The sequence below is a fragment of the Erythranthe guttata genome, chromosome 7 (genome assembly GCF_056151865.1).
Source record: "Erythranthe guttata isolate IM_541 chromosome 7, IM_541, whole genome shotgun sequence".
NCBI lineage: Eukaryota > Viridiplantae > Streptophyta > Magnoliopsida > Lamiales > Phrymaceae > Erythranthe > Erythranthe guttata.
In genome coordinates, this window is record NC_142539.1 from 14,500,240 (window position 1) to 14,524,246 (window position 24,007).

The window sequence follows — 24,007 nt, forward strand, 5'->3', positions numbered from 1 at the left end:
ACATGTACAGGTCGAAATATCAGCTTTATATCGACACTGCAGTGTCGAAAATGTCAAAATAATTCGACACTCATTAACTGTCGAATTATATTGAAATTATCGACATTCTGGTGTCGATATTAAGCGGATATTTCGACGCCAGTGTGTCGAAAATTTTCCAATAAAACGACAAGTACAGGTCGATTTTTGTAAAACCGCAACTCCTTCAACAATAGTGCTACAATCGAACCCTAGAATCATCAACTATGTTCTAAAACGACTTGAATTCATTATTCTAACAATAAAATCATATTTATCACATTTATTTCTCAAAAAAAAGTTAATTCAAAAAGTAATTTTTACTTATTTTTCGTGAGATTGTTGTGGCGGGGTTGGGGCAACAACGGAGTTCAACGGCGACGGGCGACGGCGGTGGACTTCAACGGCGACGGCGACGACGACGGGGCGACGGCGACGGGGCGGCGGGCGACGGGGCGACGAACGGTGTTTTGCTGCAATTGATTTTTTTTTGTTTTCTTCAATCTTCCCTCCTCGTTTTGATTTTGTCAATTCAATTTCTTTTTTCTTTTTGTTTTATTAATTTTTTTTAAATTGGTCTTGCAAAAGAAAATTAATAAAATAATTTTTTTTGTTTGTATTTTATTAAGGTTATTATAGTCTTTTTATACTGAATTTAATAAAAAAAATTAAATTAGTCTTGCACTAAGTAAATTTCGTCTTGTAAATAGTCGCTGCCTTACCACTATTTCCTCCTTTTTTATTTCCCCCTGTTATTTCTTTTCACCCCCTTTTCTTTTTGTTGAGGTCAAAAGACAAAATTAATTACACACAGTTGGCGCCTCACAACTCTCTGCACAAACTCCGGACCGGCGGTTCTATTTCTCCTCCACCACCACCACCACCACCACCACCGCCGCCGCCGCCGCCGTCACCGGAGCAAAGACTAGTGTTACAGCATACTGAATACTCAACCAAAAAAGAAAATGCTCCATTTACACCTCCAAACCACCACTATTTTCACACTCCTCCTTCTGTCCTCCACCGCTGCCGCCGCCGCCACCAACCACCGCCACCGACGGCTGCTCCACCACCCATTCTTCTCACTCGACCAACCCCCCACCATTTCTCAACCACCATTCCCCTCCCCCACTCCTCAACCACAACCACAACAGCCCAAATACCCTTTCTCCACACTCCCACCACCCGATTCCACCACCACCACCCAGAACCCATTCTTCCCATTCTTCCCTTCTCCGCCGCCGCCGCCTACGCCGCCGTCCCCCACCACAGCTTTCGCCACCTTCCCCGCCAACATCTCCTCCCTCGTCCTCCCATCCACCTCATCAAACTCCTCCCACAAACCCATCAAACTCATCTCCCTCATCGTCTTCGTCTCCCTCTTCTCCTTCCTTATCTCCGCCACCCTCCTCCTCCTCCTCCTCCGCCGCCGCCACCACCACCACAACCACAAACCCCTCAAAACCGACAGTCTCCGCCTCTTCCCTCCCAACACAACCCCCTCCGACACCACCACCACCACCACCACCACCATCCCCACCACCACCAACAGCAAGAAACCACCACCGCCGCTGTTCCCCCGCCACACCCCCACCCCGACCTCCACCTCCGCCGAGTTCCTCTACCTCGGCACACTCGTCAGCTCCAGAGACCCAGATAATTACCTGGGCCGCCAACAAAATGACTCAAAGGGGGGGGCTGCCCCCCTTCCCCCGTCAATGAACTACCAAAGACTCGGCTCGCCGGAGCTCCACCCTCTACCACCACTGCCACGTCAGCCCTCCCACCCAAATAAAACCCACGTCGGCGCTTCATCAGAAGAAGATCAACACACTAACAACCAAGAAGAAGATGAAGATGAAGAAGAAGAATTCTTTTCACCCAGAGCCTCCACAAAACTATCGCCGCCGCTCAAACACGGCGGCAACGAGTTCAGCAAAAGCAGAAGCTTAAACGCACTGAACTGCAACTCCTCCGCCGACAACAGCCCATCACTCATACTCAACTCCGGCAGCCCACAAAGCATACAGTCAAAATCACCAGACAGCTTAGTCAACTTCCCCACGGCCCCACCGCCGCGGTTCATCCCTCCTCCACCGCCGCGGGAGCCACCAAGGGCATTTTCGGTATTTTCACCATCATCCACCGACGGCGCCAGCACACGCGACTGCTCTCCTCGTGCTTCCGATTTTTCCGGCATAGGAAAAGCAGCACCTCCTCCACCACCACCGCCGCCGCCTTCGGCGAGGTTCTGGGAGTACGCCCCACCAACTGGGCCGCCGGAGCTGGTGGCACCTTCCTCCAGAAAAGCTGTACAGAACGTGAACGGGGAGAAGGGTAGTTTCGGTATTTCACCTGAGATTTTAAAAAATGAAGAAATAATGAAGCCAAAGCTGAAGCCTTTGCATTGGGATAAAGTAAGAGCTTGTTCAGACAGAGCTATGGTTTGGGATCAGCTTAAATCCAGTTCTTTTCAGTAAGATTCTTTTTCGATAATTTAATATTTCGCTAAAAAATAATAGAATTTTGTTAATCCCAAGTCCCGACTATATTGATTTATATAGGTTTTTATCTGCATAAGGATTTTTATTTGCTTTTATTAGATTTAAAGTTTTTGGAGTGCCGATTTCGATTTGTAGGCTCAACGAAGAAATGATCGAGACTCTATTTATGGTGAATTCCACTAATGCGAATTCGAAAGACGGTGTACGGCGTCATATATTTCAAGAATTGAACCAAGAAACTCTCGTACTCGACCCGAAGAAATCCCAAAACATTTCTATTCTATTGCGTGCTCTTAATGTAACCGTCGACGAAGTTTGTGAAGCCCTTCTAGAAGGTGACTACATGTTTTAAGTATTTTTTATTTTATATACAGTAGAATCTCGATAAATTAATACTCATGGAAATTAAAAACCTTGATTAAATAATAGTTTCTCTCGGTCTCGACTCGGTGAAAACATGTTAAATTATTAACTCGATAATTTAATAATTTTGCTAAATTAATAGAATTTCCTCGCGACTGTATTAATTTATAGAGTTTTAACTATATATATATCATTATTTATTTTTTAAATTGATGAAATAGGAAATGCGGATGCACTTGGTACGGAGCTTCTAGAGAGTTTATTAAAGATGGCGCCGACTAAAGAGGAAGAGCGAAAATTGAAGGAATTCAAAGACGAATCGCCGTTTAAGTTAGGTAGCGCGGAGGCGTTTCTCAAGGCAGTGCTCGATATTCCTTTCGCATTTAAGAGGATTGATGCTATGCTTTATATAGCTAACTTCGATTCGGATGTCGAGCATCTTAAGAGGTCGTTCGACACACTTGAGGTAAATAAATCTATTCAACTCGGAAATTTTATTTAAATAAAATAGTTTTATATTTTATTTTGAATTAAATTATGTTCGTGATATATGTATATAAAAAAACGAATTCCAATTCTGTTCCAAAAAAAACTTGTTCCAAAATCGAATTTTTTTGGATTGGAATTGCAGAATTTGGAATTTTCATTATTTAGTCACCTATGATATAAAATACATAATAATATTCGTGTTATAAGTGAAATTTTCAAAAAAAAAAAAATCCAATTTTCCGTATATATTTTCAATTACGTTGCGAAAATATATAGAAATCGAAATCCCAACTTTCAAATTTCGGAATGACAAATATTGTTCTAAAATTGGGAATATTCCTTTCGGGGTCTGCGGAATTCGAAAAATTCCTTTTCAATTTCCACATTTTATAGTCATACACAAAGTGCATGTATAACATTATAACGTGACGATGTAATTACGATGTAATTACGAGTCGAACATTCAAAAATTTCCCCCCTTGAATACGCAGTCAGCTTGTAAAGAACTGAAGAGCAGCAGAATGTTCCGGAAGCTACTAGAAGCAGTCCTCAAAACCGGAAACCGAATGAATATCGGAACCAACCGAGGAGACGCTCATGCCTTCAAGCTCGACACACTTCTCAAGCTCGTCGACGTAAAGGGCGCCGACGGAAAAACCACCCTTCTTCATTTCGTCGTCCAAGAAATCATCAAAGTCGAAGGGTCCCGCGTATCCAACCACAACCCAAACTCTGAAAATACCCAAAATACCCTCCGAGACGAGGTCGAGTTTCGAAAGCTAGGTCTTCAAGTAGTTTCCGGATTGAGCGGAGAGCTCACGAATGTGAAGAAAGCCGCCGCTATGGATGCGGAAGTTCTAACCAATGACGTGGCGAAATTAGCTAAAGGAATTAGCAAGATTGTTGATGTTACGAAATTGAACGAATTAGTCGGAGGAGTTTTTTCCGATTTTATGAAGGAGTTCTTGAAGAAGGCGGAGAATGAGATTGCGAATATTCAAGCGAAAGAGGGTATAGCACTCTCGATGGTCAAAGGGTTGACCGAGTATTTTCACGGCGACTCCGGTTATAATAAGGAAGAATCTCGTCCGTTGAGGTTGTTCTTGGTCGTTCGGGATTTTCTGTTTATCCTCGATCGTGTCTGTAAAGATGTTGGGAAGATAAACGAGCGGAGCATGGTGAATTCCGATCGAAAAAGTCAAACGCATGTTGATCAGGGAATTGACCAGGTTTTGTTTCCTCGATTTGTTGAAATGCAGAAGCAGCAATCTAGTTCGTCCGACGATGAAAGCTCGTCCTCGTTTTAGCTGTGTTCGGTTTTTCTCTGTTCTGCCATGGAATTTTTACATTTCACATTTGCTAATTATGTAATGAAAGAGGAGAATTGTTATGTAGAGGATTTTTGTAAGGCTGTGGCTATATGCAATACTCATTCCACTTGTGCAAGACCAAATTAAAGAAAGATTCCAAAAGATTCTATTTTATTAAGATGGAATGACAAGTATGCCCATAAATTAAATTGGCTTTTTTTTCTCATGTAAGACCAAATACAAATAATGAGAAAAAAACAAAAATCGACACCAAGGTGTCGAAAAACTATGCTACAAATCGACACTTAAGCGTCGAATTTCATAGGTAAAAATCGACATTGACATGTCGAATTTATAGCACAAATTCAAATGTCGAATTTTATACCTCAAAATCGACATCTAAATGTCGAATTTTATACCTCAAAATCGACATCTAAATGTCGATTTTTAGCTGTAAAATTCGACCTGTACATGTCGAATTCGTTTGCGCGGGAGAATTTTTGGAAAATCGATATTCTAGCTAAAAAAAACCCATAAATGCATACATTCTTGGGTTCTTCCATCGTAGAATCTTCTATTTTGATGTCTCATGACTCCATACTTGCCATCTTTGTAAGATTTGTTGAGTTTTGATGATTTTGAATTTCTAGGTTTTGTGGGTTAATGGAGGAGGAAGGAGAAAGGTCTTGTGGGTTTTGGAAGATGGAGAAGATGATAGTTGGTCTTGTTGTTTTGTGGTCTTGTGATAGGGTTTTTTGTGTTTTTGAATTTTTGGTCTTGCATATTTGGAATTTTTTATTTTTTTAATAAATAAGGGTATTATAGTATTTATACATTGAAAATTTTAATTTGGTCTTGCACAAGTGGAATTAGTCTTGCATATAGCCGCAGCCTTTTTGTAATGGGGGTTTGTATAACCTTGTATGTAATAATGTAATAATATTTGTTAAGTGACTACTTATATAATATGATTTGTCTTAATTAGCCAAGGACTAGCTTGCAAATTTTAGGAGTTGCTCATAGATTATTATTTATTTTAAAATATAGGGTAAATTACAACGACCCTTGAGGTATGATAAAAATTACGAAGCCATCCCTCTTGTTTGGGTAATTACAATAAATTCCTCAACTAAAAATTTTCTTACACTTCCATTCTTGTGGTTTCAAATTTAGTGGAATCTTCTTGATTATATGGAATATTATCACTTTTGTACCCGTTTTATCCTATTCGAGCTCCACATTTTGAAGCAAGATGATCATAGTATGTGTTTTTTGACTTGTACATATCTGATTTTGGTGCATCAAAAACTGTATATTTTTTACACTAAACGTGTACAAATTAGAGCACATTCCACGTAATCTAGATGATTATATTGAATTTGATACCATAAGGGTGGACGTGTAATAAGATTCATAGTTGAGGGAGTAGTTGTAATTATCCAAACATGAGAGGGCTTTTCGTAATTTTATCATACCTCAGGGGTGGTTGTAATTTATCCTAAATTTTAAAGGTTAAAACGAAGGCATTTAGGAAGTTACTTAAAATAAGGATAAATTACGAAAACCCCCTAAATGTAGGCAAAATAACAAAAAACACCCCATCTCCCACATTTTCATTTGATTCTCTATCCAAATTTCAAATGTATAACAATGCAATTTAAGTATGTTTAGTTTCTTTTATTTTACTTAAGAAGAATTCCATGACCTCTCAGCATCCATACGTTCAATAACTCGTCGCGCTTCCTCCTCCGTTGCAGGAACCACATTCCGAATTCCCTGACCATTTTTCACCGCATCTGAGTCGACCGTGAACGTGAAGTAGAACTTATTCGATACCTAACAACCAAAAACATAATCCCCGAATAAGTTTAATAATAATGAACATGCGTGTGTGTGTGTATGTGTGTGTGTGCGCGTGAGAGAGAGAGAGAGAGAGAGAGAGAGAGAGAGAGAGAGAGAGAGAGAGAGAGAGAGAGAGAGAGAGAGAGAGAGAGAGAGAGAGAGAGAGAGAAGACGCAGACAATAAGTATAGCGCTGACCTCACTGGATCGGAGCTCGGGCCTCATAACATGAGCAACAACTTCGACATTGATCATAGGCTTAGCTGGATTCTCAAGCTCTGTATATAACACGCACGAATTGAAACGCAGGAAATTTCCAACATCAACCTGTATCAGCAAAAAAATAAAATAAAAAAAATAATGATAAAAAATACATGTCAGAAGGCATAAAAATAAAATAGGCAAGAAAACGAGGAATTTGTGAACGAGACTAAGAAATTCATATTCACACAGACAAGTTTCTAACAAGTTATAAGTAAAATATCTATATCGGAACTTCTCAATCAACTCTCTTATGGTGCTCTAATACATAGGAACTAGATTTTTAGGAATTAAATCCAATAACCATAGAACCCGCCACCCGGTTACGTCTTCGAATCGAAGCATTTTTTATTCCAATTCCCAATTTTCGATTCCTAAAAAGAAATATAATAAACATAAAGAATTCAACATGAGGCCAATCCAATCCAATCCAATTTAATCCAAATTACCATGCGTGTAATAAGTTAATGGATTTCGTATTACGAATTTGGAATCTCTAACTTCAAATCCATCCAAATGAAGCCAACTTCAACAGAATATTCTCTAATTTGTACTCGTTTTGTGCAAAAATGTACTCGTTTTGTGCAAAAATGCAGATACACCACAATTTGATATTTACAAGTCGAGAAACACATTTTATGATCATTTCGTTTCAAAATGTGGAGCTCGACTCGGATAAAACGGGTACAAACTAGAGAATATTCCAAATAATCTAGAAGATTCCACTAAATTTGGCACCACAAGGGCGGACGTGTAAGAAGTTTCATAGTTGAGGGGTGGTTGTAATTACCCAAAACGTGAGGGTTTTTTTTTCGTAATTTGACCTTACTTCAGGGGTGGCCGTAATTTACCCTATATATATATATATATATATATATATATATATATATATATATATATAAAATATTATTCTACGTACCGGTTTAAGGAAATCAACATGATCAACTTCGACGAAGCAAGGCGAACTACCAGCAAAAGCATAAGCAGTTGCAAAAGCCAATTCGAAAGCTCTCCGCATTAAAAATCCTCCGAAAATCCTTCCGTGGATATTCCTTTGCTGCGGCTGACACATCAAAGAATTCTGAAGGCGAGTTTCTTTTATAAGTATACTATCTCGATCCGCTAAAACTGGCATATCGCAAAAGACACGGCTCTCGGATAGTAACTCGTTCAGCCTATTCATTTCCTCATCGTTGATTTCTTTCTTCTGTTCGCCTTTCTTCTTTTTCCTTAACTTGTTCCTTTCTTCCGCTTCTTTCCAGACCAATTTTTCCTTTTCCGTTTCCGGGGCGATTTGGTTAATTATGGCTGATTTTCCAGTGTTGGAATCACGCGCCACAAATGTGAAGTTTGCTGTAAGAGCAACTGCATCTGAGGTATCGGCTGTTTCTGTAATAAAACAAATGAAAACAATTCGATTTACTGATTCTTTTTCTTCTATTATTCAAAACACTAAAATATGAACGTACGTTTTTTTAGTGAAAAAAGAGTAGTGTAATAAATAAATCTTGATAGAAATTAAATTCCAGATAATGCTCAAATTAAAAACAAGATCAGTTATTCTTAAACTTATACACATAATTTACATCTGAAATTGCGCGATAAGTACGAAATTATACGGTAGAATTACTCATGTAGATTTAGTAATGAATATGATTAATCACGTGTATAAAATCATTACGTTTAGAAAAGAAAAATGACATTATTCTGATGTCGGAAGAATATACCTTGAGAGGACTGAGTGACTTCGAGTTGAATCTCCATGGAAGATCGGCCAACCCAAGTAACAGCACCTGCTATTGTTAGATCACTGTCCACTCGAATCGGTTTTCTTAGGACCATTTTGTCTACTGAGGCTGTAACGAGTATTAATGACCTCGTCGAACTATCTTCACATGCACAATGCTGGTACGGTACATAACAAAAAAAACAAAAAAACGAAAAAGATGAGAACAATGAATCAAGAAAACGACTCTGCGTTTTCTTGATTACATTCCCGCGATAGACAAGTTCGACATGCTCACATCACCTCATATAACTTACAATTTCATCAAATTTCCCAAACACCTTCGTTATTTTTCTATTGGGTAATTACGGCCACCCACGAGATAAGGTCAAATTAGAAAACAAACCATGGTGTTTCAGTAATTATAACCACCCCTCAACTATGTATCTTCTTACACGTCTACCGTAAGAATTTAGTGGAATTTTCTAAATTATGTTGAATATTCTCCAGTTTGTATATGTTTTATCTCATTGGAGCTCCACATTTTGAAATAAGATGATCATAACATGTGTCTCTTGGTTTGTAAATATCAAATTAGGTGCATCAAAAACTGCATTTTTGCACAAAAATAAGTACAAAGTACGGAACATTCCACGGAGTCTAGAAGATTATATTGAACTTGACATCATAAGAGTGAAAATGTAAGAAAATTCATAGTTGAGGGTGGTTGAAATTTGGTTAATTTCTACCTGATTTAAATATAAGGACAAAATGCACTCCACCACCTATAAATTTTCCATTTTCGCACTTTCCTCCCCTAGAAATTCAAAAAATGGATAATCCCCCTTCGAAATATTATTTTGGATGCACTTTGCCCCAAAAGCCAATTTTTTTAGCGCATTGTGCAACAAAAATATCATTTTAAAGGGGACATGCAAAAAAAAAATAGTGTTTTAAAGAGGCAATGTGCAACAAAAATACTCAATTGCGATGAATAATCCATTGGAGTTTTGCTATGGGGGAACGTGCAGCAAGAATAACATTTTGAAGGGGACAAACATTCACTTTAAAAAACAATAGGGGTAAAGTGCGAAAATTAGAATTTGCAGATAGTGATATGCAATTTGCCCTAAATAAAAGCAATCGAGAATGGAAAAAATACAGTTTTTACCCCTCAAGTTTGCACCGATTTCACATTTGGTCCCATGTTCACAAAAAAACACATTTGGTCCCTTATGTTTAAAAAATCAATATGTTTAGTCAGTCCCGTCAATCTCCCGTTAAAACTAACGGAATCAAGCGTCTGCCCGTCCCTGCCTTAACTAACAGACTATCGGTAAATTGACGGAATGAACCTTAACTTATTGGAACATGAAGGACCAAATATGTTTTTTTACAAACATGGAGGACCAAATATGAAATCGGAACAAACTTGAGGGATGAAAACTGTAATTTCCCGAATCGAGAAAATACGAAATCTACCTTGAACGAAATGGTTCCAGCCAAAGCATCAAGATCTTCAAGCAATTTACCCAGCCTAATCTCACTCCACGGATTCCGATACTGCTCCCTCAGTATATAATCACTCGAGAATTTGTACAGAATACTCGTCCGACTCTTCGCCGGAGTTTTCGCCACCAGTTCACTCGCCGGAGAATCACTTCCGGTGGGACCCTCATACATTTTCGATCTAGCTTCCCACAGCGCGTTTGTTACAGGGGAATGGTACATTCCCGGCCATAAACTGCTGGGCTTTCTTATCGAAGATCCCGCGTCGATGGGGGCCTCCGCCCCCAACGGCGGATTCGCGGCGGATGATGAAAATGAAATTCTTTGGGTGAATTTGTGCGCCGATTTGTCGAATTGGGAAATGGGTTTCGGGTTTCGAAATGGGTCGAGGAATCTGGCGAGAGGGGATCCGTTTCTTGGTGGGTTGGGCGATTCTTGATTCGTGGATGAAGAGTGAGGAATTCTGCCATGAATTCTTGAATGAGGTGTTTGTTTGTTGTGTAGGAATTGAGGACCTGGTTTTCTGATTGGAGGTTTCATGAATTTTTGTTTTCAATTCTGCAGAAGAAAACAAAAGTGGAAATTTTTCTGATTTTTTATTTGGTAGCTTCTTCATTCAAGGCGCTATTTTGGGGACTACTAGGCCACTTATTTTCGACAAAAATAATAAAATACTATTTTCGTATAATAGCTCATAAATCAGCTACGTAAACTGCACTGAATAAGGACATGTTTGATAAAATTAAGCACTGAATACTGAATGCTTATTGAATAACCATCTTAACCAAAAGTTTAAGCTGTTAGTGAAATGTATCATTTAATATTAATATCTCCAATAATGCTGAATACACAGACTGAATGGCTAATACCGTATCTGAATATTCAATGTTGAACGTTTAAGTTTGTTCTGTAACTGGAAATTTTATTATGTCTAAATGATAAAATTTTACCATATTAACCTTCAAATCATTGAACATATAAGTTTATTTACAAACAAAATAATGAATAATGTTTACTTAATAACAATATTATAACTATATATAACTCATAAAAACATAATTGTAACAATAAACCTAGTAATTGTTATATTATTAATTTAGTGAAAATAAGTACGTATAAAGTAAATTTAATTCTAAAACCTTTCACTATAAATATCAAACATAAAGTGGTAAATTACATTGAGAATTGAACCAATACATACAATTACATTTAGTATATTTAAAAGGGGAAAAAAAGTAAATGGCAAGACTCACGTCGCAGGAGAGCTAAATATTGTAATATCATTTTCTTGTGGGGATAAATTAGTCTAATAACCATTCAGCATAACCTCTGGATGAATAAGCTGTGTATTTTGATCTGAATCGGTAACCACCTAATGACTTGGTTCAGATGTCTAAAACAAACACTCTGAATGAAGGGACCATTGACCGAATCTGAAATTGGTGTCACTCAGCGGTCATTCAGAGGTATCAAACATGCCCTAAGTATGTGCGGTATTCAGTGCGGTACACGAGGGTCAAATCTAAGAATTAAGATCAAAATGCGGGATAATTTGAAGTTTTCGTCCCTACATTTGTCGCCTAAAATGATTTTAGTCCTTAAATTTTTACTGTCATGATTTTAGTCCTCAAACTTACCAGTTTTTGACACTTTTGGTTCGGCCGTCAAGTTTCCCAGTTAACTTGGACGGAATTGCACATGTGGCAGTAAAAATCGAGTTTGAATAGACCCCTAGTCCATTTGGCAGTCTAATTATGAGGTGGAGTGACACTTTATTCTCTTTTTCTATTTCTATCTTCAAATCGCTACTCACATATAATTCTTTACGAACGTAAACCCTACCTCTAAATTTCATTTTCGAATCTTCCAATTGATCAGGAGAACTAAGGCAACACCACAATCATCCAATCCTAATTTCACCGTTGGAGCCTTTACGGATTTGGAACATCACAATCGCACAACAAAACTTGTGGAGTTGGAACGGTCATAAGGAATCATTGGGGATAGGGTTTACGTTCATAACTTGTACGAGCTCTTGCATCTGACGACAACTCTTCAAGGGCTCTGGGAATTCAAACACTCTTTTAATAATTAAAAAAATATTTATATGCAAAACAATTATATAAAACAACAAAAATAAAAGAAGTAAAAAAAAAGGAAATTAAAGAGGTTGGCGCACTCTATGATTAGCAAGGTCATCTCGGTTTATATTAATGCTACACCGAGTAAAACACATCGGACAGATCTATACCATTCATTTATGGGAAAATTACAGTTTTCATCCCTCAAGTTTGCACCAATTCCACATTTAGTACCTCATGTTCACAAAAAACACATTTGGTTCCCCATGTTTGAATAATATAACTCTTTTGGTCATTCCCATCAATTTACCGTTAGTCCGTCAGTTAAAGTAGTGACGGGAACACACATGATTCCGTTAGTACTAACGGAAAATTGACGGAAATGACTAAAAATGTTAAATTTTGGAAAACATCAGGGACCAAATGTATTTTTGTAAACATCGGGGATCAAATGTAAAATTGGTGCAAACTTGAAGGACGAAAATTGTAATTTTCCCATTCATTTATGCACAAACACACACAAATCCACATTAATGTGAGTAGACTGGCGGTAAAAATCCACATATATATTTTCATTCACTGAGTGTAGCATATAGAAATAACGAGGTCAACCTTCGGGATAAATAACCGCACTGGTCCCCACCCAACTACCCCTCTCCCCCTCCTAGTGGCGTATCCAGTGTAGTCCTAGGGTGTGCAACTGCACACCCTTGATTTTGAAAAAAAAATATTCCCTATATATTCATATATTATATAACTGTAAATGTATAACTTGCTGATAAATACCATCTGTAAATGTAAATGTATAACTGTAAATACTCCCTACAAATTCAAAGAGGTACAACGTTCGAGACTTTGATGAGCCATCTTTTTTGTTTCAATATTTTATATAATCTAAATTATTCCAAAATTCTTAATTTTATATATATATATATATATATATATATATATATATATATATATATATATATATATATATATATATATATATATATATATATATATATATATATATATATATATATATATATATATATATATATATATAATATTTCAATTGTTTTCAATTTTTTTTGAATATGTGGGTATTTTTGAATATTTCAAAAAATCAAAATCTCCTAATAAAACATATATTTTGCTATTTGAAACTTTAATTCATTTACCATTCCTTTAATATTTTATATAATCTAAATTATTCCAAAATTCTTAATTTGATATATATATATATATATATATATATATATATATATATATATGCATTATTACAATTATTTTCTAAATTTACAACTATGTGGGTATTTTTTTTTTTTTTTAAAAATTCAAAATCTGCTAATGAAATACACATTTTGTCACGTGCAACTTTAATATGCTTACCACTCCTTAAATATTTTCACCAATTTTATGTCTAAATATTTCCTAAATTAGCCCAAAATTTGTAAAATAATCCCTTTAAATTTGAAAATATTACATATTTTTATTATTTAATGTGTATAGTATTAAAAAAAAATCGGGGGCGCTGCCCCCGGACCCCCATAAACTTTTACCTTTTTTACTATATTTAATTCCGAACACCCTTGGCAAAAATCCTGTATTCGCCACTGCCCCCTCCCCCACCGGTGGTTGGACTAGTTACTATACTTAGACGGCGCACATCAATTTTACAAAGGAATAGCATTGGGAACCCCTACTTTGGGAGAATTCCTCCTGTATCACTTTATTTTCATAAAAAGTCACACTTAAAAAAGATAAGTATAATTAACTACAATTTTCATCACTCAAGTTTATATACATTTGGTCCCTCATGTTCACAAAACACACATTTTGTCATTCATGTTTCAATAATCTAACATTTTTTGTTATTTCTGTCAATTCACCATTAGGCCGTCAGTTAAGTAGGTGATAGACACATGCTTGATTTCGTTAGTTTTAACAAAAAAATGACAGAAATGACTACAAATGTTGAATTATTGATACATGAGAGATCAAATATATTTTTGTGAACATGAGGGACCAAATGTGAAATCAGGACAATCTCAAGGGATTAAAACTGTGTTTTTCCCAAAAAAGATATTAACTTTTTTTGGTCCATATAGTTATTACGTTAAGATCATACAAATGGCCTAATATTTTAGAATTTATATTTTTTATTTTTTCTTTTGGGTAAATAACACTTAACCTCCTATAAATTATAATAAAATTATAAATTTGACATCTAATTTAGTTTTCATACAGCTTTGATCATGTACATGAAGGACAAATTTATTAACCAAATTAGAGAAACATTTATAATTCTTAAGCGTCTCCATATAAACAGATTCCGACGAGTTCGTTATTCAAATCATTAATCAGGGAAAGAATCAAAATTCAAGTGAAATAGGACCAAAAATACTAAATTTATAAAGTTATTGCATGTAAAATTGAATTATGATAACTTAGATGACTAAATTCCTAAACATATACCAGCACAAAGGACCAAATTTATGTATATTTCTATATATAAATAATCAATATGAGTGACGGCCATGCATCCACATAGGGAAAATTACATTTTCCTCCCTCAAGTCTACACCGATTCCACATCAGGTCCCCCATGTTCATAAAAAAACACATTAGGTCCCTCATGTTTCAATACTTTAACGGGTAAATATTACAATTTTCATCCCTTAAGTTTACACTGATTTCACATTTGGTCCCCATGTTCACAAAAAAACACTACCGTTAATCCGTCAGTTAAGGCATGGATGGGTCACGTTTGATTCCGTTAGTACTAACGAAAAATTAACATAAATGACTAAAAATGTTGAATTTTTGAAACATGAGGGACCAAATGTGTTTTTTTGTGAACATAGAGGACCAAATGTGAAATCGGTGCAAATATGAGGGACCAAAACTGTATTTTGCCCTACTTTAACACTTATGTTCATTTCCATCAATTTACTGTTAGTTCGTCTGTTAAGGCAGTCATTGACACACGCTTCATGATTCCGTTAGTACTGACGGAAAATTGACTGAAATGGCTAAAAATGGCTAAAAATGCTGAATCTTCTAAATATGAATTCGGTGCAAACTTTAGGGACGAAAACTGATTTTTTTCTAATCCACATATATATCTATCTATATAGAAAAAAACAAAAACCCACCTCTCTCTATATATGCATATGTATGTGTGTGTGTGAATTTATTCAAAAATAGCATATTCAAAGGAAAAATGATGAAAATGGATAAGGAGAAAAAAGAACATAGAGTACATATCTTGGGTGTACCTTATCCAAGCCAAGGCCATGTAAACCCAATGCTCCAATTCTGCAAACGCTTAGTCTCCAAAGGAGCCAAAGCCACCTTCACCATCACCAACTTCATCTCCAAATCCATCAACCCTAAATCCGACTCCGTCGATATCGCCTCCATCTCCGACGGCTTCGACGCCGGCGGTTTCCGGCAAGCCGAGAGCGTCTCCGATTACCTACATCGTATGGAAATCGAGGGCTCGAGAACCCTCGAAAATCTCATCAAATCTTACCTAGACCGAAATTTGCCCGTAGATTGCATAGTTTACGATGCGTTTTTGCCTTGGGTTTTGGATGTGGCGAGGAGATTCGGTATCGCGGGGGCGTGTTTTTTCACGCAGGCGTGCGCGGTGAACTATGTGTACTATTATGTTCACCGCGGATTGTTGGATATCCCGGTGGCGACGCCGCCGCCGGTGGAGATTCCGGGGCTGCCGGCGCTAGAGTTGCCGGACTTGCCGTCGTTCACGCACGTGAGTGGTTCGTACCCGGCTTACTTCGAGATGGTGCTGAATCAGTTCTCGAATGTGGACAAGGCTGATTTTGTGCTTGTCAACACGTTTTACAAGTTGGAGGAGAAGGTAATATAATTAAATATATTTATGCTTTTATAATTAACTTAATTTATAAAAGAGTTTTTTTTTTTATAATTATATTGAATTAATGATGAATGGTTTGATCATTGTTAACTGAATTAAGAATTATTATGAGGGAAAAATACAGTTTTCGTCCTTCAAGGTTGTACTGATTTCACATTTTGGTCCCCATGTTCAGAAAAAACACATTTGGTCCCTTATGTTTAAATTAAAAATTCAATACTTTTAGTCATTTCGGTCAATTTTCCGGTTAAACTAACGGAATCAAGCGTTATCCATGACTGCCTTAACTGACGGAATGACCAAAAGTGTTAAATTATTGGAACATGAGGGACCAAATGCGTTTTTAGTGAACAAGGGGACCAAATGTGAAATCGATGCAAACTTGAGGGATGAAAACTGTAATTTTCCCATTATTATGATATATAAAATAGTCTCATTTTGAAAAGCAAATATAATATGTAACAATTACATTATCTAATTAAACATCAAAAAAGTACTAGAGTTGTGTTTTTAATTAGGTCAAATTGGTATAAAAAACTGGGTTGGATTTACAAGTTTGGATTAATGATAAAAATAATACCACATTAATTTATGTTAATTTTATAGTTTTGGATATTTAACAATGAACTACTAATACTATTGGACATTTTAGATCAAGACTCTTTTATCCAAATTTTTTTTTTTTTTTTTTTTTTTTTAATGAAGGAACCGGCAGCTAATTATATAGGTGCATTGGGCAAACTTTACACCCTCGTATAAAAATTTGCAATACGAGAGACGTAAAAAATAGTAGGCTAACCATGTGTAACAAGCTCTACCCAGCAATAATAATAATAATATTATTATTATTATATATAGAGAAAGACATAGACGACTCTTCTTATCATTATCGATGTAAAAATTTGAATATCTCAATCAACTTTGTCTTTTTTGAAATATTTGTGCCTGCATCACTATCAACGTATGAAAAGTGGGGCAACTAAGAAAAATAGAAAATTAAATCAATCTATTTTTTTATTACATATTTTTTATGTACGTAAATGTTTGCCAATTCTTCTTCCAACGACAGGTTGTGGATTCAATGACAAAAGTGTGTCCAATGCTAACAATTGGACCAACACTCCCATCTTTCTATTTGGACAACCGTATCGAAAACGACGACAAATACGACGTAAACCTCTTCCAATCGGACCCCTCGCAACCAATCCTCGATTGGCTAAACACAAAGCCACCAAAATCGGTCGTCTACATAGCGTTCGGCAGCATGGACAATCTCCCCAAAGCACAAATGGAAGAGATTGCATGGGGCTTGAACAACACCAATTTCAACTTCCTTTGGGTAATTAGGGTTTCCGACAAGGAAGAGAAGCTTCCGGAAGGTTTCGTCCGGGCCTCGTCCGAAAGGGCACTGTTCGCGCACTGGAGCCCGCAGCTGGAAGTTCTGTCGAACGAAGCCGTAGGTTGTTTCTTCTCGCACGGCGGTTGGAATTCGACGACCGAGGTTGTGATGCCGCAGTGGACGGATCAAACGACGGATGCTAAGCTCGTGCAAGACGTTTGGGGAGTGGGGATTAGGGTTAGGGTTTCCGAAGAAGATGGTATTGTGAGGAGAGAGGAAATTGAGAGTTGTGTAAGGGAAGTGATGGAAGGGGAGAAGGGGAAAGAGATGAAGAGGAATTGTGTTAAGTGGAGGGGTTCTGCTAAGGAGGCAGTTAGTGAGGGTGGCACTTCTGACCTAAATATTGATGCTTTTATTTCTAAGTTGGAGTGTTCTTGATTCATCTTTTAATTGAGATGTGATTCAAGAAAATGGTGGGATTGTTAAACCAACTCCTAGGTTCTTAATAAAGTGTGATTGGTTTGTAGGATGGGATTATGTATGTGAATTAATGTGTTATAACAATGTCATCTAAAAGTGTTGGATTGTATTTCTCAAAAAAAAAAAATGTGGGATTGTACAATCTCACCCCAATACATAGAGGGAGGGACAAATTACGGCCACTGTCTACGAAATCATGGTTTCGCCACTGCCTACGAAATAAAAATGGGAAACATACAATTTTTGTCTCTCAAGTTTGCACCAATTTCACATTTAGTCCCCATGTTTACGAAAAACACATTTGGTCCTTTATGTATCAAAAATTCAACACTTTTAGTCATTTTCGTCAATTTTTCGTTAAAACTCACGGAATCAAGCGTGTTCCATGACTTGCTTAACTAACGGACTAACGGTAAATTCACGGAAACGATCAAAAGTTTTCAATTATTGAAACATGAGGGACCTAATGTGTTTTTTTATGAACACGAGGGACCGAATGTGAAATTAGTGCAAACTTGAGGGGTGAAAACTGTAATTTCCCCTAATACAAATTTATGGTTAATGAGTTTCAACAAATTTCTTGATGATATTTATGTAACATATTATTTTTATCTGAAATGCTAAATCCGACACTAATTTTACCAAATCCTGCACACAACTGAAACTATTCTCCTTCTCTACCTTTATTCTTTTTGCCCTAGTTACTTTTCCACAAAATCACACACTAAAAACATCCCTTGCATTTCAAGTTCGAATTTGAGAAAAATCTTCACGTGTTCAAACTAAAATAAAATTGAAATTTGAGAAAAAAAAAATCGAATTTATATGAATTTGAATAATTAAAAATGCTTAATGAAATTGAATAGATAATAATAAAATTGAACTCATTTTTTATGATTATTCACGTAAAAAATTAATGAATTTTGGGTGACTTTGATAAGATTATCTTAGAGAAAAGTTAGAAAGAATATGAGTATAGAGAGAGTGTTTTTTCAATTTATGTGTGGGATTTAGTAAATTTTAGTGTGAGATTTAGCACGCCCCTATTTTTATACCAACTTACCACCTCCGAAACCAGTTAAGTTATAGCCATCGGGCTATAACTCTACTTCCCACTTGCCGTTGTTAAAGCTAATATCCCCACAATCATTAAAAGATTCCATCTCCATTTCTCCTTCAAAATTCACCAATTTTACACTTACAAATCCACATTCCACAATTTTCAGACATAAAAATTAATGTTTTCCTACACCTTTGACGATCAAGAAAACCCATGGATGTTTCCAAATTTCTTCTTCTCCCCTTGTTCCTTTTTCACAATAATTTTCGTAATCATAAAAAGAAAACGGCCCACCTCTCAAAAACCCTCTCAAGCCGTCGCCGCCGAAGCTTCCAGTAATCGGAAACCTCCACTAATTAGGGTTCCGCCCCCACAAAACCCTCCACTCTCTATCAAGAAAACACGGCCCTTTAATGTTTCATCAGCTGATTTAGCTGAAGAAATACTCAAAACCCACGACCCAATTTGCTCCAACAGGCCCGAATCAAGCGTGGCGCGTGGTATTTACGACTGTAAAGACATCGCCTTTTCAACATACGGCGAGTACTGGAGGCGCGTGAAGGGTATTTGCGTCAATCACCTTCTGAGGATTCAAAAAGTTCAGTCTTTTCGGAATGTTCGTGAGGAAGAGGTTTCTGTTATGTTGGAGAAGATCAGACAATTCGTGTAATGAAAAACGTGTGATTGATTTAAGGATGTTTTGGAGAGGTTAGGGGTTTTGTTGGGTGGTTTCGAAATCGGGGAGTTACATTTCTTGGCTTGTTTGGGTTAAATATGTTAATGGGATGAATCGTAAAGTTCGGGGAGTCGAGGAAGATCTCTGTTAGAATTTATTTCGTGCAGATATAAATTATTTGTATCAGATTCAGTTTTTCGTTACTGTTGCGTGAAGTGTTGCAACAGTTCGTTAAGCAGTTCGTAAAAACAGAAATAAACGAGACACAAATTTAATGTGGTTCGGATACAATTGTACCCTACATCCACGGGGACCTGCAAATGAAATTTACTAATTTTTAGTTTTACGAATACAATATTAGGACTTAATCAAAATACAAAGACTCCATCTTTGTTGACGCCGTTCTTGTATACTACGCTGAATTGTAAATCTTCAATTTGCAGCACGTCCCTTGTTCCGCACGGTTGAACTCCCTTCAACACTGAATCCTTCAGTCGGCGGATCAATCTCCTCCCGAGATCTGTTTAAGCCCCTCTCCTGAAGAACCGTTCTTCTTTTTGTATTGAAGAAGCAAACTTGTGATACTCGTTGAATCTTGGTGTCTTCACCACAAAGCCTTGAAGCCGATATATTTTCTATGAAAATCATGTATCACGATGGAGCAATAAAAATGAGAGGAAAAAAATATTTTCTCTGAACTCTTCTCTAGATAAAAGGACATCCGAATAATAACACCAGAAGCTGCTTATATATTGCATCTTATGAGAAACCTGATTCACGTGAAAGACAAGAATTTCATCAGGAAAGGACTTCTCATATTACGTATAATAAAATATCTTCTTGATTTATCAAAACACTACTTCCCTTATCACCTCACCAATTAATATAATATTAATAAAAATACCAAGGAAACAAATCTTCTTCATACGTCTTGCACAAGTCCAAGATTTGTTGGACTATTTCATATTAATAGGCTTCCATAATAAATAAAAAAACAATTAATGACAAATTAAAGAATTAAACTAAACAATGAGACTTCCCTTTTGTGTTTCACGGTAAATAAGGATTTGTTGCACAAGTCTTTACTCGTCTCTTGTTTATTAGAATCCAAATAGATTCTAACAATCTCGATGAGTTTTCGGAGTTTGTGGTGGAGGAGCATTTGAAAAGTGGTGGAATTCGCTGAAACGAGAAGGATTTTGTCGATGTTTTGCTCGATATTCGGAGGAACGGTGAGAGTGGTTTTGTTCTTGAAGAAAGCTCGATCAAAGCTCTTATCTTGGTAATGTTTGCATTGCGTTTTACAGTTCTTGAATTGAATTCTTGATTGAGTGGAACAGGGTGCCTCTGTAGTTTGTTATGTATGTGTTCTTGGATTTTTTATTATTGGAGCAAATTACGGCCACCCTCTAAGGTAAGACAAATTACGAAAAAATCCCTCATGTTTGCATAATTACAAGGGTAAATAGCATTAAACCACCTAAACTTTTTGAGTTTTTGCGGATCACCACCTGAACAATTTTTTTTTGCACAACTTCACCTATACTCAATTAATTGTGCCACTTTACCCTTTTTTGCCGGTTTGCAGGTCAAAATGACCGGTTCTCAACTCATGTGCGTTGCACATGATAAATCCAAGGCTATTGACGTCTTTTCCATTTTAAAATGGAATAAATGTTAATTTTAATTTATTTATTTTATTTTATTTTTGTTTTTTGAAATGGAATTTTCTTAAATAGAATAATTAAAAAAATAAAAAGAAAAAGTAAAACGTCATCTTGTACCCAGCAACTCAGCCTGGATTTTGAACCCATGGCCCGAAAACTCCGAACAAACCACCACCGACATAAACACTTTCTCGCTTCTGCAATTTCAAGGATTACCACTGCCGTCGCACCAATCTCACCACCCACCGCCCACCTCCGCACACCCGATCTCACGGCCGAGCGCCGCACACCTTCGTCGCGGCATGGGGCGGCCTCAATTGTGAGAATCTCATGTAATCCTCCATTCGTTGGAAGAAGATCTAGTCGATTCGGAGGAAGAAATCGAGAGAAAATAGTGTTCATATAACCTCAATCGGGGAAAGGGGGAAATTAAATGAACATTTTAGACCTAATTTTAGGTCCAATTTCAGTCAAGATGGCGGCGGATCTGAAGAAGATGTGGTGGTGGACGTCAATGGCGGACGGCTACCACTCTGAAGAACAAAAGTAAGAGGAAACCCTTGCCCAAAATCCACTCTGACAATACCAGAAGATCGTCAATGGCGGATGGCTATAGGAAGCCGGCGATGAGCCTCAATCAGCTTCACAGCCGATATCTCGTCGACCTCTCTGCTTCTCAACCTAATAAACCCAAACCAAAACCAGGTAAAATTTTAAAATTTCTCATGTATATATATGCATATCTGTAGTTATATACGCGAGTTTATCCTTGCCCTAATTTTTATTTCTATTTTTTTGGCGTTTGATTTTTGGAAACCTTAGTCGATGATGTAATCCAATCAACGGTAAAGCCCAATGAGAGATTTGACGATGTTCCCCGATTTGACTTCGGTACTCCTTCTCCGCCTGTTCAAGGTATTTTTATTTCCTTGTATGTATTTAAATTAAGAATTTCGTTTTTGTTTGAGGAAAATGAGATATCCTTTTTTTGTATTAAATTGATGCACGGAAAGTGAATGATGAAGAGCCTGTGTCAAAGATGAAGGAATCATCTCCGTGCTTGTATGGTGGCTTTTCCGACTTTGATTCCCCTTCTTCCGTTCTTGGTATGTATTCTGACCTCTCTGTAATTTTAGGGGAAATAAAATTGCAGCAGTAGTAGCTATGGTGGGCTGGTGAACAACAAGACGAAGACCTTTGTTGTTTTTTTTTCTTTTTTTTCTTTTTTTTTTTTTATTTATTCTATTTAACATTTATTCAATTTTAAAAATGGAAAAGACGTCAATAGCCTTGGATTTGTCATGTGCGACGCACATGGGTTGAGAACCGGTCATTTTGACCTGCAAACCGGCAAAAAAGGGTAAAGTGGCACAATTAATTGAGTATAGGTGAAGTTGTGCAAAAAAAAATTGTTCAGGTGGTGATCCGCAAAAACTCAAAAAGTTTAGGTGGTTTAATGCTATTTACCCTAATTACAACCACCACTTAATTCCGGTCATTTTGGCCTGCAAATGGGTGAAAAATGGCAACATGGCATAACTTATTGAGTTCGGTGGGATCGGAGTTTTTTTTTTCTTTGTTGAGGTGGTAATCCGCGAAAAGGGGCAAAGTTTAGGCGGTTTAATGCTAGTTACCCATATATTTTATATATGTAGTTAGTATTTAAACTAAAATTAATTAAAAAAATAAAAAATTAAATCAATTTTTTAAATATTTTGAATAAAATTTTGGTAATTCGGTTATTTATTTACCGAACCGAACGGTAAACGGTATGAAATTTTTGCGTAACGAAGTTGAGTACAATTTTACTGAATGAATGCCCCTAAATTTACCGACTTGAGGGATTTTTTCGTAGTTTAACCTTAGTTAAAGGGGGTTGCCGTAATTTGCCTTTAATATTATTTTTTTAGTTTCTTTCTTTTATGTGTTTGTAGCAAATGCAATATACAGAAGAACCTCGATAAATTAATAACCTTGCGTAAATAATAATTTCTTTCGGCCCGAGTCGGCAAAAATGTACTAAAGTATTAACTCGATAATTTAATAGTTCGCTAAATTAATAGAATTTTGCTAGTCCGGACTCTGTGTTAATTTATAGAGGTTTAACTGTAGTTAGAAACTTAGAACAAGAGGTTCAATTTATAGACTCAATTGAAATCTTCATGCTTTTGTATGGCGAGAGACTGCAAATTGAACTCGAAAATGATTCGATTTAAAGTATTTTATCTCATCAAGATGATCACTATTTTAATAATAATCTACTAACAGGACATGTTTGCTGCTGGAATCGACACAACATACACATTCATAGAGTGGACGTTATCCGAGCTCATAAGGCACCATGGCAAAACTGAAGCACGAACTGAAAAACATAGCGGGACCCACTTCAACCATAACCGAAGACAATTTACACAAATGCCAGGTGGCGAGAGCGGAGAAGATTTGGATATGTGTGAAGCTGATGGACTTACTATTCATAGAAAATTCCCTCTTAAGGTTACTGCTAGTTGTGAATCTCTACCTTAAATCTGCTATGTTGATGAAATGTATAATGTATTTTAACATCTGATACAATTTTTTATTAATAATTCAATTTTCTGGATTATTCTACAAACTCCGTATTTCGCTGTTTGCTATCTTGTAAGCCTTTTCACTCTGGGATCGAATATTTCCCGTATTATGGATGTAACAAGCTATATTCTGTTTTTTTTTTTTTTTTTTTTTTTTTTTTTTCTGATCGAACGGGATCTAGAGAAATTAAAGTGGATTGGTTCCTTTTCAAATTCAAATTTATTAT

At 36.7% G+C, this 24,007-nt stretch overlaps 4 protein-coding genes across 6 annotated transcripts; 3 read left to right on the forward strand and 1 right to left on the reverse strand.

Annotated features, from left to right (window-relative positions):
- The first annotated feature begins 782 nt into the window (after positions 1–782).
- Positions 783–5,673, forward strand: LOC105950567 (formin-like protein 2). 2 transcript variants are annotated; one of them, XR_016032307.1, is made up of 5 exons: positions 783–2,494; positions 2,658–2,857; positions 3,107–3,351; positions 3,866–4,778; positions 5,576–5,673. XR_016032307.1 is itself a non-coding variant. In XM_012973934.2 (4 exons), the coding sequence occupies exons 1-4, from the start codon at positions 984–986 to the stop codon at positions 4,679–4,681; spliced, it is 2,772 nt and encodes a 923-aa protein (XP_012829388.2). In that variant the 5' UTR covers positions 783–983; the 3' UTR covers positions 4,682–4,869. The 2 variants fall into 2 exon arrangements, 1 of the variants encoding a protein (XP_012829388.2); XM_012973934.2 differs by lacking the exon at positions 5,576–5,673 and having other exon boundaries at positions 3,866–4,869.
- Positions 5,674–6,268: 595 nt separating this feature from the next.
- On the reverse strand, positions 6,269–10,689 carry LOC105950614 (acyl-coenzyme A thioesterase 2, chloroplastic). Its single transcript, XM_012973985.2, has 5 exons — positions 9,995–10,689; positions 8,514–8,691; positions 7,706–8,175; positions 6,724–6,852; positions 6,269–6,520 (listed from the first exon to the last, which is right to left on the reverse strand). The coding sequence occupies exons 1-5, from the start codon at positions 10,559–10,561 to the stop codon at positions 6,371–6,373; spliced, it is 1,494 nt and encodes a 497-aa protein (XP_012829439.1). The 5' UTR covers positions 10,562–10,689; the 3' UTR covers positions 6,269–6,370.
- A 4,556-nt stretch (positions 10,690–15,245) lies between these two features.
- Positions 15,246–18,061, forward strand: LOC105950621 (UDP-glycosyltransferase 74F2). Its single transcript, XM_012973991.2, has 2 exons — positions 15,246–15,970; positions 17,058–18,061. The coding sequence occupies exons 1-2, from the start codon at positions 15,311–15,313 to the stop codon at positions 17,763–17,765; spliced, it is 1,368 nt and encodes a 455-aa protein (XP_012829445.2). The 5' UTR covers positions 15,246–15,310; the 3' UTR covers positions 17,766–18,061.
- A 2,772-nt stretch (positions 18,062–20,833) lies between these two features.
- LOC105950626 (uncharacterized) lies at positions 20,834–23,904 on the forward strand. Of its 2 annotated transcripts, none has more exons than XM_088821029.1 (4): positions 20,834–21,915; positions 22,033–22,125; positions 22,224–22,272; positions 22,347–23,465. In XM_088821029.1, the coding sequence occupies exons 1-4, from the start codon at positions 21,810–21,812 to the stop codon at positions 22,387–22,389; spliced, it is 291 nt and encodes a 96-aa protein (XP_088677155.1). In that variant the 5' UTR covers positions 20,834–21,809; the 3' UTR covers positions 22,390–23,465. The 2 variants fall into 2 exon arrangements, with proteins under 2 accessions (XP_088677155.1, XP_012829450.1); XM_012973996.2 differs by lacking the exon at positions 22,347–23,465 and adding an exon at positions 23,479–23,904 and having other exon boundaries at positions 21,197–21,915; positions 22,224–22,316.
- The last annotated feature ends 103 nt before the right edge of the window (positions 23,905–24,007 follow it).

Bases quoted from the DNA above. Each gene is read 5' to 3' on its own strand.
- LOC105950567 (XM_012973934.2), top strand. From the start codon at position 984: ATGCTCCATTTACACCTCCAAACCACCACTATTTTCACACTCCTCCTT. The intron at 2,495-2,657 runs GTAAGATTCTTT...TTCGATTTGTAG, and splicing joins CTTAAATCCAGTTCTTTTCA to GCTCAACGAAGAAATGATCG. The intron at 3,352-3,865 runs GTAAATAAATCT...TTGAATACGCAG, and splicing joins GGTCGTTCGACACACTTGAG to TCAGCTTGTAAAGAACTGAA.
- LOC105950614 (XM_012973985.2), bottom strand. From the start codon at position 10,561: ATGAAACCTCCAATCAGAAAACCAGGTCCTCAATTCCTACACAACAAA. The intron at 8,692-9,994 runs GTAGATTTCGTA...GTACCGTACCAG, and splicing joins CTGGAACCATTTCGTTCAAG to CATTGTGCATGTGAAGATAG. The intron at 6,853-7,705 runs GTACGTAGAATA...TTGCTGATACAG, and splicing joins ATGTTGATTTCCTTAAACCG to GTTGATGTTGGAAATTTCCT.
- LOC105950621 (XM_012973991.2), top strand. From the start codon at position 15,311: ATGATGAAAATGGATAAGGAGAAAAAAGAACATAGAGTACATATCTTG. The intron at 15,971-17,057 runs GTAATATAATTA...TTCCAACGACAG, and splicing joins TTTACAAGTTGGAGGAGAAG to GTTGTGGATTCAATGACAAA.
- LOC105950626 (XM_012973996.2), top strand. From the start codon at position 21,810: ATGGCGGATGGCTATAGGAAGCCGGCGATGAGCCTCAATCAGCTTCAC. The intron at 21,916-22,032 runs GTAAAATTTTAA...TGGAAACCTTAG, and splicing joins TAAACCCAAACCAAAACCAG to TCGATGATGTAATCCAATCA. The intron at 22,126-22,223 runs GTATTTTTATTT...ATGCACGGAAAG, and splicing joins TCCTTCTCCGCCTGTTCAAG to TGAATGATGAAGAGCCTGTG.